Source organism: Besnoitia besnoiti (assembly GCF_002563875.1).
Source record: "Besnoitia besnoiti strain Bb-Ger1 chromosome Unknown contig00007, whole genome shotgun sequence".
Classification (NCBI taxonomy): domain Eukaryota; phylum Apicomplexa; class Conoidasida; order Eucoccidiorida; family Sarcocystidae; genus Besnoitia; species Besnoitia besnoiti.
In genome coordinates, this window is record NW_021703915.1 from 3,578,108 (window position 1) to 3,592,356 (window position 14,249).

Here is a 14,249-nt window from a genome sequence, read left to right on the forward strand (position 1 = left end):
AGGCGTCCTGCTTCCGCGTCTGCATGTCCTTTTGGCGTCTGCGATACCATCACCAAGAAAGTCTCTCTGCGGCGGCGGCCGCCGCCTGCAGCATGCTTGGCGTGTTCTCGATAGAGGTTTTCTCGATTTCGTCGTGCGCATTTCTACCTCAAAATCTCTTTTCTGTAGTCTTTCGTATTGCTTCTCACTTGTGCGTCCGCCTTGTCCTGCTCGCCCACGCGAAAGCGTTTGTTTCGGCTGTTTCGTGGCGCATGATTCTTTCTCTCCGGTTTACAGGACGTCGCCAGACGCATCGGCGTCCCGATGTGACGCAGCTTTCTCTGCAACCTTTTTGTCGCTTTTCTGCTTGCCGCATATGTGAATGGCGTCGATGTCTAATACCCCAGTGACGCGCAGCATCAACTGCCGCCCTCTCGGGGTACATGCGGAATCATGCGAACAAAATGCATTCATAAGTAACAATATTTTTGTATAGACACAGTGGTGTCTGATGGAGTACGGGAAGTGCCTCCAGTTGCTTATCCCCCCTTATCTTGCAGTCACTATATATATATATATATATATATATATATATATATATATATATATATATATAAATATGGCACGGGCGTCGGTATATGTATTCTATAAAGCATTACCCGCTTGAGCGACAAAAGGCAAGGAGGGCTGCTGGGCGTCAATTCTCATAAATAAACAACCTAAACCCCGATAAAGGAAACGAAAGAAGTCTAGGGGTCTCATAGAAGACACACGCCAGGCCGCGGAGCGTGTCGATCTCGGTTTCGCAAATAGCTTTGACTATGGAAAATCAGGGAACAGGAAGAACGTCGAGTCGCACAGACCGCGAGCGTACACAAAGGCGAGAGCGGCGGAACAAAGAGGAACCGTGGAAACAATCCAGAAGGATGAAAGTAGGGCTTGCAGGTATTTGGAGAAAACACGGTTTGTTACATTGGTAGCAGACTTCACAATCACGCGAGCGGAAGTTGAAAGAAGATGACAAAGCTCTAGAAGGTAAACGGACTTCAGTTACAAAAACAAAGCGGTGACGAGAGAAGGAGTTTCAGGCGAGAGACCAAACAACACGACTGGGCACAGAGATAACCCCGAATTTAAAGAGAGCATTTTCCAAAATCGAACTGAGCGAATGTCGTTGGTAGAGACTCGAATCCCGAAGCAAAGACATAGCTGTTGAACATTTCAGGAAAGAGTAAGTATATAAAAAACGACTGAGGAGAGTGCTTTCAGCAGACTCCCCACAGGCATTCAAACTCCGCGCACAAACTGCTGCAGCAGACCTGAGAAAAAAAAAGGAGGAAGAGCGCTCCACGATTGCAGTGCCGCAATGTGTAGCCAACAGCCATTGGATGTTCTCCGTGGCAAAGCACTCTGCAGGTGGAACGCGCGGATGTGAAACAAACCCCAAACGACACCCGTCACTTCAACATGAGCAATGGCGATGGGACAGAAGTAGGACTGCCTGGAACTCGATGCGAATTCGGTGTCCAACAGCGACTGCATGCCTAGATATGCGCCGCTCTGCATCCTTGAAGGACGTCATTATGCATGTGATAAAGATGTATAGAGAGCTCGAACCGCTGAAGACTGGAGAGGCAGCTAGAAGACTGGCGCCCCAAGACCGGCGTTTAAACAGAGATCCACATACACGCATATATCTGCGTACAAAGAGAAATATATATATATGTATTTATTAAAACAGGCAGATCAGAGGCAACGCTAGCACATGCAATCAAATGACGCACACTCCTTCGCACGAGCATGCATCTATGTAAGTATTCTGAACCGGAGACACCGAAAGCATCGAAAGCAACTTACTGCAGCAGTCAGACCGAAAGGCGCGATGGAGATTTTGTCATCTACGAAGGAACACTCGTCCGCTGAAAAAAAACAGGACAAAAGGCACGTGTGAGGGAATTTAGGGTCCGTCATTCAGCTCAAGTTCGGTCCTTGACAGAGATTTAGGGTTTAAGTCGACAGAGATCGGTTTGACTCCTGTCGAACTACAAACAAGTATACATATATATATATATATATATATTGCATTCCGGTTTGCGGGGAGACTCGAAAATAGCAAAACGCTCCGGTATCGTCTTCGAGTTGCATTGCTTACTCGGATCAGAGTGCGCGACGGCGCCGATGACGAAGACAACCGGCTGCGTTGCGTCTTTGAACTGCTGGGCGTACTCCCGCAGCGCCACGCTCTTTCCCGACACGGTCAGCGCTGCAAAACGCACCGACGCACAGGCACACATGCGAGAAAAAGACAGACTGTGACGCGGCGGCAGCGGTTGGGTTCAGCAATTCTCAGTTCTCCCAAAGGCTTATGCATCCGGTTCCCAGACAGGCATGCATCTATAAGACAGACTTGCATAGTTGTGCAGCCCTCAAGCGACAACGGGATACGCGACGCGAGATTCGACGAGCAACTTGCGGGTCTGGCAGCCTAGATCCGCAAATCACTCGCGGTGAGAGCCGCGCCACGCTTACCAACTTTGAAGCTGTTTGGCGGGAGGAAGTTTGCGTGCTCATTCCTCACAATCTGAGAGGCAACAGAGGCAAACACTATCGTAGCGTCGAGCCGCCAGCTACGCCTGACGTGATGAGGAGGCGAGGAAAAGCCGTCAACGCAAATCTCAGTGCGCCCGCCACGCGCCGCCTCGCAGTTGCAATGAGAAAAGGAATCACGCGCAGAAACAAACGAAGGCGTGTTATCCCCCAGGACCAACATGCGAATTCGCACGAGTTCCCTGAGACGCGGAGAGACTCACCTGCGCGAGCGAGACGTTTTTCTCCACAGCCTTCAGGCGCCGCGTGTAGAGCAGATTACCTGCAGACAAAAAAGAGAGGAAACGAAACAGGGTCGCCATACCTCCATATGTGTGAAGCCACAGGATAATAAGACACTACTGACGCCAAAGTGCGCAAGGCATCCGGACTCCACGCTCAGAGTAGCGACTAGTCATTCAGCGATTCCCAGACGCGCGGCCTCCGCGCGTCCACCCCCTGGATCGATGCGTCTCTTCAAATCGGATTGGGAGACAACTGTGGCGCTACCAGAGAGAGATATGGACAGATATGGATAGGCACAGAGATACGCAAACACGTGACACACTGACACATCGATATAAGCATTGCATCGCGGGCTTGGGAGTTGGCGGCTCAGCAAGAAAGCGGAGATGGATGGTGAGAGAGACACATGATGATTTAGAGTCACACGAGCAGGCACTGGGAGGGACAGAGCCCTGGAAGACGTCAGCGCATGCAACAAATGCAGATGTGTGAGGAAACATGCGAGACACGAGAAAGTGCACCGCCGAGTCGGGTGTCTCGCCTCACTCATCATTTTCGCGAACTCGCCGTAGGTGGCGGGCACCGCCAAGAGCGGCGAGATCTCAATCAGCTGCCGGTCGGCCGTGCGGACAAACACACCAAGGCGCCCTGCCTGTAGAAAAAAGAGTAAGCAGAGACAAAAGCATCGATTTAGTCTCGTAATACCATCGCTAGACATGCCGTCACGGAATACCACACAGAATAAAGGTTAATGATCGTAAGCGCGACGGTTTGTAGAACTAGCATCTGCGGAATGTCAGAAGAAACTGGGATCGCACGTTTCGAGAAAAAGTGCAAATAACCTTGCCTAGAATAGCCTCCAACCCCATAAGCGGGTGTACATACACCTGGCGAGTGGATGCACGTGCAGACAGAAATACTCCAATCCCGCCAGCAAGCGAACAGATGCATTTCGAAGCAACATGCAGAGCGGCAAACGGACTCACTCGGTTCAGCGGACTCTCCTGGAGTGCTAACAAGCAATGGTGAACGATGTCTGGGCGCACTTCCTGCAGAGACAGACAGACGCCGAGAGGGGGAAGCGCGTCGCGGTTAGCTAGTGGTGATTTCAAAACCCATGTCTCTATCAAACGATATAACAAGGAGGTGCTGACGGCCGAGCGAATCAGTGCGAAGCTTCACGTAGAGCCCGCGATCATCAGTGTCGTGCGTATTTGCCTTTCGACAGAATACCTGACAGTCACACGCTCGGCGGAAGCTCTCACCTCGGATTCGCGGCCGCACTTGCGCAGCAGCTGGCGATGCTCTAGGCTGTTCAGGAGCTGCAGGCCTCTGTCGCGGCCCTGGGCAAGCTCCAGGGACCTGCGAAGAAGAAAATCAATGAATCCAGCCACATGGGTATGGAGTGAAAGCCAATCTGCGCGCGTTGTGGAAGTGAATGCAGGCACACGGACAGACACCCGCAGGGCGAGAGAGGCACAGCAGGTTCAGAGGGGAAAGCAGGAAGGGAATTCGGTGTCTAGAAAACCAGCACGCGCGCACACAGCAAGCCGACTAGACGAGGCCGCGACAACGCTTCCATCACCCAGAAATACAGCAAAGACCTCGTCCCTTCTTCATCTCAGCATGGAAGAAGAGCTTAAGTCCCAACAACGGAGAGTCTTGAAATACTTACGCGCCTTCGAGAACCACGATGACCTTCTGGCCAGTCAGCCTGCGCTCGCGCGTGGCGGCGACAGCCTCCACCGGGCGCATGTAGCCGCGTCCTGCGGCATCCATAGTGCGGGTAGAAAAGAGACTGGCGAGCGGCGTGCAGGGAGAAGATGAGGCCGACACCGAGAGAGGAAGAGCAGAGGAACGGCTCACGGAGACCAACGAAGCAGTGGGAAACTAAGCGATGAAGAAATCGAGATCCGAGAGCGACTTTAGACGAGAGAGTCACAACTATCTCTGCGCGAGGGGTCACCAGGGCGACACAAAGGTAGGAGAAGCGGAGAGGCCTCGAGCACCGTTTGTGTGCCGCGAGCGAACAGCGAATCCGCCTCTGTCGCAGGCCTCTGTGCGCTTGACTTCAGGTCTAACGAGAGCCCCGTTGGAGCCTCTGTGGCGAGGGATATCTGCAAACGAAGGGCTCTGGCAAGCGGTAAACCTGCGCGGTTCTGTCGGGTGGCGCCAGAGGGGGGAGCCCAAAAGAGTCGAGAAAACATACAGGAAAGATGGAGGAGCGTGAGCAAACAAGCCTCGCGAAGAAGACGCGACAGACACGAGTTCAGGCCTAGGAATCATTGGTAAAGTCTCTTCAGAGGCTCTGAGGGAGCGCGATTCGGGCTTTATTCATCACCGCGAAATTCGGCGCACTGCGAATGCGTCGAGTGTATATACACTCGGGCATGCCCTGCGAGAGAGACTCTAAAAGAAACTTGAAAACTGCAGGTGCAATAGTCGCAAAACTGGTCTCGAAAAGCCCGCAAAGTGAATCTGGAACTTCTTTTCAGCTAAAAGCTGAAGATGAGCTCCGAACATCCGAAATTTCTTTAACATTTCGTTCACTTTTTCACGCGCTCTGCCTGCATGTGCCAGCATTTTCGCGCATGCATGCGCGGAAAAAAGATGGCCCGGTATGTCTCTGTCATGTGGGGCCCTCTAATTCTGCAAGATCTTTCTTTTCCTCTCCTCTCGATTTCCTCACATGTGTCGGAGTAGGAGGCTGCAGGTGCCTCTCTGCCCGCCTAGTCTAGAACCGTATACGGCTCACCTTCGTTTCCAGTTCCCGTGCCGTCCTGCCTGCGGCCAAGTCGAGGCTCCCGCGCAAACTCTAGTCGATTCAACTTTTCCTCTCTCTCTCGCCTGGGCTTGTTCATCGTTTTTTTGCCTCTGTTATGCGTTTTTCCGGCAGTTCTTCCTGCGCAGCAAATCCTTAGCTCAACGATTCACGTCCTCCCTCTCACTGCGTTCAGAGTCACCTCCTGAACCCTTCGCCTCCCTGCTGCGCCCTCTTCTTTTTTCCTTCGACGGTGTTCCAGAAAAACGCAAAAGAGCGGTGAGAAGGTGCGAGCTGATCTCTCTGAGAGTCAGACTGCCGCCAGGGAAAGAAGGGGACGACGCCCAGGCGCAGAGAGGCGAAACGGCGACCGCGAAGATGGCTGAGGCTCCCCCCCGGCGGGGGGCGGCTGCGGCCTCGGGGTCAAAGCCTCGCGGGGCGTCTCGCCTCGCTGCCGGCAGAGGCGGCGGCGCGTCTTCCTCGCCGGCCGCTAGAGCAACGCGACAGGGCATCGGGGACGCCCTGGCGATGAGAGGCGGCTTCTGGGGGCGAGGCCACGGCGGCGGACAGACACTGAGCGCAGACCGGTCTCCATCCCCTCGCGCGCGTGGACGCGGGCAGGCTGACGCACCCGCAGGCGCGTCAGCCGCGGCTTCTGAATTCCTCGCGGTGCCTGAGGCCGTTGAGGGCTCTGATGCGGTTTGCGCGGCGCCGGTCGCACCTGCATCGTCGTTTTCTTTTCCGCAGGCCGACGCACTTGCGCGGGAGTGCGTGCCACTCGACTGGCTGTCGGTGTGGGATCGGCTGCCGTGGTACGTGGCGCTGAAGAAAGTCGAGAGCGCGGTCGTCGCGCTGCCTGCGGCGGGCTCGCCGTCGCCTGAGTCCGGGGACGACGCGGCGCGGAAGGCGGCCTTCTTCGCGCATTTCTACCGCCTCGGCGAGCGTCTGCTGCAGCGCCTTTCGCATGACTACGAGACGCTGCTCTCCGGCGACTCTGAGCAACGCTGGTTCCTGCACCTCGCACGGCAAAGCACGCTCGCGGCCTCGCCTGCTGCGCACCCCAAGACCAACAGCAAAGACCGGAAGCGCGCGAAGCGCGGAGGGGAAGAAGACGAGGAGGATGAAGCCGCGGGCGACGGAGGAGGCTTCGAAGGCGCCGAAGGATTTAACGGCAACGCGCCGAAAAAGGGCACGAAGGGCGACACGCTGTCGGCGCTTAGTCTGCTCATTCAGCAGCAGCCGCTGTGCGCATGCACCTGGCTCTACAAGCTGCTGTATATGATCTCCGCGCGGCGAAGGGCCAGCGAGGGAGGGCGCCGCACCTGGGGCGGGCACTGCCAGCAGGCGATCGAGGCCGCCTTCACGCTCTTCGACGGGCCGCTGCTCCTCCCCGCCTACCGCAAACTCCGCACCTGCGCCCAGCAACCTGACTGGCTCCGCGACCGCGTCTACGGCCTCCTCGGGCGCGCGGGCGCCGCGGCGGCCCCCAAGGAGAACGGCGGAGAGGCCCTCCTCCAGCTCGCGATGCTGTGGCGCATTGAGGCCGAATTCAAAACGATCTACGCAACGTTCGTTCAGGTGAGATACATCTAGACCGACTGTCATCATATGATGTGCCCATACTATTCTAGGAACTATAATGTCTTTGTTTATTCGATTTGAGTTATACAGGCAGGGAGACTGGGGGGACATGTCTGTCGACTTCTCAGATATGCGAAGAGGCGGAGCAGTCTCTGTGTGTGGGCCGGGGGGGGGGGGGGGGGGGGGGGGGACTCAGCGGCCACCCGAGTGCCAGAGGACTCCTTCATCCCACCACCGCATTCTTACATGATTAATGACTTCAGTTCAATATGGCGTTGGCGATCTGGAGTTCGGTATCTCCTTCGTGTTCTTGTGCTGCCCCTCTGGAGGCCTAGGCGTTCCTTTTTCTTCTCTGGATGCCGCTTTGCATTGCCGCTTCTGTGTGCGCGTCTGCAGCTTCTTTCTGACAGCACCGCGGACTCGGTAGTCCATTTCGCGCGGCGGTCGCTGCGTCTCGCGTGGAGCCTGCTGATGCGGAAGAAAGAGGAGGAACAGCGGCTGCTCGCACTCATCGTGAACGCTCTAGGAAGTCGCGAAAACCAGGTAAGGCGTGGCGAGCCATGATTTTTGTCTTCGCTCTTTGTCTCCTTCTTGCCTGTTTTATCTTGTATTACAGCCAAACTTCTGCTTGGTTTGATTCTCCATCGAGTGAGCAGCTTGAGCGCAGCATTTTTATGTTTGACGCTTCTCCGTCGGCTCGTTTGCGGCTTTCTCAGGTCGCGTCCTCGGCGTCGCATCTGCTTGCCCAGCTGCTGGTGCGGCATGCGCCGATGAAGCCAGTCGTCGCGGTCTACGTGGGGAGTTTTCTGTTGTCCCAGCTTCGCGAGGCACTGCATCGCGCGCGCTCGGCCGCCAGTCAAACCTGGGAGGAGCTCCGGCTGACGTCCTCCGTCGCCTTCCGCAAGAAGGAGAAACGCCGCCGCCGCCGACTCGCCGAGCGCCGCGGCGCGGGCGTTGCCGATCTTGAAGCCGTCGAGGAGGAAGCCCCTAGCAAGTCGGGAAGGGACATAGAGAAGAACAAACGCGTGGAAACGCTCTACAGACTAATCAGACGACTGGGCGGCGCGAGGAACGAGAAGGCGGATGTGGCTCAGGGGGATGGCGAGGAGAAAGTAAAGAAGGCGCGTGGGTTTTTTCCGCAGCATCACCGCGTCCGCCCGCTTCCTCCCGCGGAGGTCAAGGCGCTGCAGCAGCAGGTGCTCACGTTGTTGATGCCCTCGAAGCTCGTGGACTCTCTGCAGAGCGTCTACCGCGCCGTTCTCTTCTTCTCAGAGCTCCAGTTTCACAAGTGAGAGGCGGGCGCGCGGTGGGGAGAGAAGAGGCTGGAGGGCGCCGGGTCCCGACGTCTGGAAGTGCCCCTCCAGAGATAGACCGAAGGACCCATTTCATCCCGAAGAGACCTTGATCTGCGTGCATCTGTCTATGTATATGTGTATCTGCATGAGCAGATCGATAGACAGATAGATGTGTGTATCGGTGTGTAGCGTTTGCTCTTGCTTGTGTCCTTGCTGCAGAGACACGGACGCGGAGGTCGCTGCTCAGGTGACGCGCATCTACCTGCAGGTCTTCACGCAGTTGCACCGCTTCCCCTCGTCGCTGCGCACGCGCCTCGCGCGGCCGGCGGGCGCGTCGCAGAGTATGCGCGATGGCGATGGTCCGCCGCCTCCTTTTCTGCCGCCTCTGTACCAGCTCGCGTCTCTTAACCGATTAGTGCGAGCGCTGCTGAACGGGCTCCACCGCGCCCTGCCGTACGTGCCCGCGGACTTTGCCTCCTCGGCCTTTTCCTCGGTTCTCGGCGCGCCGGTCGCCGCCCGCCCCGACGCGAAGGAGACGCACGACGGCGAGGACGAGATGCTTGAAACGCTCTACACACTCGTTCACACGCTGCCCTCCATGGCCTCGCGAATCGTCGTCCTGCGGCTGCTCCATCGGATCGTCGTCGGCAGCAAGTGAGTGGACTGCGAGGCGGAAGCCGGGGCGCTTCAGCGCAAACAGCGAGGTGCATGGCCATTCGTGCAGCCGGCGTAACCACGCAGCGCGCCTGGGGAATGGAGGGATGCTGAGGCGTGGAGCCGAGCTCCGCCGAAGGGAAGGAGCTTGCGCAGGTGCGTTTGAGCGAAGGGGAGATCGGACAGACGAGCCGACCTTCTGGGCGCGGGCAGTTTGTGACTCTCACCCTAACTGAGTAGTGCCCGCTTCCTGGGTTGCGTGTTTGTTTCTTTCTCTTGATTGTTTTTGTCTGGTTTTGGTGCCTAAAGAGCTATCGCTGGAAGCCCGAGAGGCAGCTTGCCCGCGCTCTCAGTGCGGCCTGGACCACCTCGCTGGAGATTTTCCGCTCTCTCACCTCGTCGGCTCGTTGTCGCATTCTTCTGCGCACATTGACTTTTGCGCTGTCTCCTGCTTTACATGCTGGAAGCTCTCCCTGGTTGTATTTCCTGCGCCTCATCAGCCTCCCCCTGGACCGCCTGAGCCGCGTGGTGTACGAACACCTGAACGACCCGGAGGCCTTCGCGGCCTCGAATCGCGCTGCGCTGCTTTCGCTGGTCAGCTCGCTCACGCTTTCTGCTTCGTCGGCGGAGGCGCTGCCCGCCGCGCCGCTTTCCGCTTCCGAGGAGCTCCTCTCTGTGCAGCGGCGCGCCGCCTTCTGCAAGCGCCTGCTTCAAGCTGGCCTTGCGCACGCCGATCCCCCGGGCGTCGCGGCGGCGGCCGCCCTCGTGTCCGCGCTTCTAGTTGTTCACGAAAAAGACGCGGCGATGCAAAGCAGAAAGTTCAAGAGAAACGATGAATGCCGCGTCGAACAGATGCTCTCTGAGAAGGAGAGAGATCTCCAGGCGGAGTCTGAGGACAAGGTGAGACGAGGAAAACAAGTCACTGTGCCGACGCGTAGGCGAGCTGCAGCTCGCAGCGGCACACGGCTTCTCTCCGCGCGGCTCGATGCGGTTTGGAGTGGAGAAGGACAGAAAGATAATACGTAGCTGGAACATATATATATATATATATATATATATATATATCCTTATTTATAAACATATATCTATATATAAATATATATGTACCGTAGTAGGTGCCTGTCCGGTGGCGTATCCATATACGTGTTGATATGTATATGGCTAGGTGACAACTCCGCAGTAGAGCGAATCGAGTGCGATTCCAGAAGGGCGGGGAGACTCTGGGGGGGCACAAATGTTGAGCACAGATCGCGCAACCGTTGGTCAACGCGTGTGCTGCATTCATGTTGGTCTGCGAATGCCGCTCTCGCACCTTGTTTGTTGCGCGGTGTCCTGTCCTGCGTTGGTTTCGCTCGTCTCGCGGCATAAAGGCCTCTGGCGTAGAAGGCGAGAGGCAAAAGAAGAAGAGCAAAAACAGCAAAAACCGCGGAGCTGAGTCCGAGACGGAAGGCGAAGAGGCCTCTCGGCCTGCATGCGTATATGATCCCACGAAGCGCGATCCGCGATACAGTCGGGTGAGCAAGCTAACAAAAAAAACGCGAGCTGGAGTCGGAATGAGATGAAAGGGCTATGCTCTGATTATGCGGACGTCGAGCGCTGTGGAAATATCCTCGTGTCTGTCACGTAGAAGAGCGACTGTGAAGCATACCTCAAATCGTGAGGCTGCATACTGAGACGAGCTACACGCATTCTGGGTGGAGGTTAACAGTGCGCCCCGTACGGCCTCTCGCCCGACGCGATACAAGCTCAGTATACGAAGTATGATACCTGCTTGCACATATATATGCATATATATTCGTGCATATATAGATATTTATATATGGTCATATATGTATACACGTATATATATAGGTATATAATAAATATACATGTATGATGCCACAGATTGGCAGAAGGCTGGACCTTTATATATCCCGACTGAGTGTAGGGTTTGAGGCCAGTTATGTAGCAGTGTTCACACGTACAGCCATTTGTTTCGGATAGCGGGTGTGTCCGCTGAGCGACGAGTGTTTATCTGAAGAGCTAGCGTTCTGCGTGATGTGCTTGCAGGCGAGCGAGACCCGGCTGTGGGAACTTGCGGCGGCGAGCGCCTTCTATCACCCTGCGGTATCTTCGGTGGCTGGCTCGACGATCGCGGGCGTCTGCGGCGGCGAAAAGTCCAAGAGCAAGAAGAACGCCTTTCTCGCACGAAAGGACAAGCGCCGATACCACGTGGAGCAGCTTATGGGCTACGACGAAGACAGTGTGGGTCAGCTGGTCACCTCGCTCACACACAGCCGCGTGCTGGATCTCCTCGCATATAAGCCGAGAGCGGAGGTTGGGGCCGAAGCGGAGAAAGGCCGCGAGAAGAAGCGGAAAGACGAAGAAGGAAATAAGACGAAAGGCCCCTTTTACCTGGGAAGAGCCGCGGCCTTCCCACTGGACAGCGCGAGGCACTGGCGGGCGAGGGGCGACAGGGTTCCTCCTCAGGAAAAGTTCATGGCGAGCTACTTCCAGGTACGGTGGGATTCCGTGGGATCCCGCTAGTCTTGATGTCAGTCGGAGTTTTTCTTTGGCATTTCGCGGCAACGTCGTTTTTAAGTTGAGAGATCTCCTTCAAGCCTCGACGGCGGGAGCTATCTAGGGCTCTAGCGGCTCAATACTCTGCGCGTGTGACCTATGCGGAGTGAAACTCGGGTGTGTTCCCCAACAGGAGCCTCGCGTATACTGCAACGCGTCGCAGGAGGGCAATGCTGTTTCAAAATTGATGTTTCAGGGATTAGGGGTGGATGCCGGCGAGGAAGCGTGCAAGGAGGTTGAAGAGCTACAGCGTTTACTTCGGGGCCTGAAGGCGCAGGTCTCCTGCCATGTGTGGAGCTCGGTGAGACTGTTTCTGCTCTTTGTCGTTTGATGTAGGACCCATTTGTGGCGGAGACGGAGGCGCTGCGACGCAGAAAGAGGAAGTTAGGCGAGCGAGACGAAGAAGGCAGCGGAGACGAAGACAAGATGCATGAGAGCGATGAAGAGGAGAAGGACGAACAGATGCTTAGCGACGAGGAGGTACACGCGCAGGGCGAAGCGGCAGTCCGCCTCGCTGACATCCGGGATAGACGCGACCCGCATGCAGTGTTGCGACCCTGCGTTGAGAGCATCTCGCGCGGAAAGGCGAAAACGCAGGAGTCCTGCGACGAAAGACACCGAGAAAGACCTGGTGGTTTCAACGGGTTATATGGTAGATGTGCGTGTGGGGGAAGTATCTTCTGCGAGAGGTGTGTATCTTTAGCGATCGTGTTTTCATGAAATCAAACTCGCCTACAGAGCGGCGAGGTGTGCCTGGGGTGAGGACGGATAATCATGTATATATATATATATATATATTTTCAATTAATTATAGTGAGTTGAACGTTTTCGATCAGAGAAGGCCTCGCGACCAACCTGCGTCTCAACACCCAGGGGCGGTACTCTGCAGGGAGATTTCTTGCGGCATTCCTAGGAGAGGTGTTCCGGGTTTTCTTCTAATTTTGTAACAGATTAATCGCTTTCGTCTGGTGTATGTTTTCCTTAGGTCGATGCCTTCTTGTCCGAGCAGCTCGCCGCGCAGTTCGGCGCCGGCGAGGAGGACGACGAAGACGAAGACGAGGACGACATGGGAGACGATGACGGAGAAGAGGAGCAAGACAGAGAAGGAGAGGAAGAAGAAGATGATGACGCAGATGATGGAGAGGGCGGAGGGGAAGATATGTCTGAAGCGGGTGAGAAGGAGGACGACGAAGACGAAGGCGACATGGGCACGCTGTCCTCAGGCGATGAAGAAATCGACGACGGTATTTTCGGTGGAGACGGAGATGACGATGAGGACGAAGAGCCTGCGCCGCCCGCCAAAGGTATGTGTGGATTCCAGGCTCTGCGTGTTGAGGCCTGCTCTAGGACTGGCAATAAGTGTTTGTGCTTCCATTTCAAACTAGATACACATGTGTCCATCTGCGTGGCATGCATATATGTATGTATATATATATATATATACAAATGTATGTAGGGGAGCGTAGACTGGTCGACGTCGTTTATTTGTTCATGTATCTAGATGCGCCAGGGGAAAAAGAGGTTTTTTGATACGCCGCGGCCTACCTAGAGTTCTGCGGGCACTTAGGTTTAGCAGCGATATTTCAGCGTGCGTGAGTGTCGGTTCACTAGTATGGGCGTCCCAGCCTTCTTGTTCACTTTTGACCATCCCGATGCGGCTCTTGCTGCCGTTCTATCAAGAGAAGGAGAAACTTCGTGTGGCATGGGCCTGCGCAAGCGGAGATTAAGGTTCGGTGGACGCATTTCCACCAGCGCGTCGATGGTGGGTCATCCTTTTCCTTTCCTTTTTTGTCGATGTCCGCCGGTTTTCTTATCCCGGTTTTACGCACTGCCCGCGTCCGTTGTTGTTATCCGAGTGTGGCCTCTCACTGTGGAGCTTTTCCGCTGTGCGGTGCTGTCTCAGGAAAGCAACGCAAGAGCCCCGGAAAGGAGCTCCGCGACGCGCGTCTGAAGCGCCTCCGCGAGCATGTGAAGCGTCACTCGAGTGTCGGCGAGGGCGGCAGCTCCAGTTTCGTCTCAGCGGAAGGTCTCGAGGATCTTCTCAGAGGGTAAACGATTGTGGCAGGCCCAGATCGGTCAGAGCTGAGGTTCATTGTTTCGCTGTCTATTCCGGTCTCTGCTGTGTCGCTAGCCTCACAGCTTATTCCTTTCCTCCCTTTGGTTTATTGTTGCCACTTGTGCTTAGTATTTCTGGTTTTTGTCTTGTCGCGATTTGCAATATTGTATGCGTGCCGGCAGGGCGACGGAAACGGCCCGTGGAACGTTTCCGTGCGATCGGCTTCGTAAATCAGTTGTTTTCTGACCCCACCAGCTTCAAAAGAAAGCGTGACGCTTCTGCCATATATATATATATATATATATATATATATATATATATATATATAACCCTAAACCCTAAATACATATATATAAACCCTAAATATATATATATATATATATATATATATATATATATATATGGCACAAGCGTCATGCTTTATATATATATATATATATATATATATATGTAGATGGAGAAAGACCGTATATATATATATATATGTCGATGTAGATATGAAAACAGCTAAAAACGGATTCAGAAGTCCTTC

The 14,249-nt window shown here is 55.1% G+C and overlaps 2 protein-coding genes across 2 annotated transcripts; one reads left to right on the forward strand and one right to left on the reverse strand.

Moving 5' to 3' along the window:
* Nucleotides 1-1,244: 1,244 nt before the first annotated feature.
* BESB_074940 (putative ribosome biogenesis protein nep1) lies at nt 1,245-4,590 on the reverse strand (the record flags this gene model as incomplete). The annotated part of the gene is made up of 9 exons (XM_029365867.1): nt 1,245-1,298; nt 1,837-1,898; nt 2,132-2,242; nt 2,509-2,560; nt 2,790-2,848; nt 3,358-3,463; nt 3,798-3,860; nt 4,077-4,173; nt 4,487-4,590. The coding sequence occupies 9 exons, from the start codon at nt 4,588-4,590 to the stop codon at nt 1,245-1,247; spliced, it is 708 nt and encodes a 235-aa protein (XP_029218351.1).
* Nucleotides 4,591-5,950: 1,360 nt separating this feature from the next.
* Nucleotides 5,951-13,713, forward strand: BESB_074950 (CBF/Mak21 family protein; the record flags this gene model as incomplete). The annotated part of the gene is made up of 10 exons (XM_029365868.1): nt 5,951-7,150; nt 7,550-7,696; nt 7,870-8,441; nt 8,668-9,102; nt 9,603-10,002; nt 10,473-10,616; nt 11,152-11,598; nt 11,998-12,141; nt 12,647-12,965; nt 13,565-13,713. 10 exons carry the CDS (start codon nt 5,951-5,953, stop codon nt 13,711-13,713), a joined length of 3,957 nt encoding a protein of 1,318 aa, XP_029218352.1.
* Between the last annotated feature and the right edge of the window lie 536 nt (nt 13,714-14,249).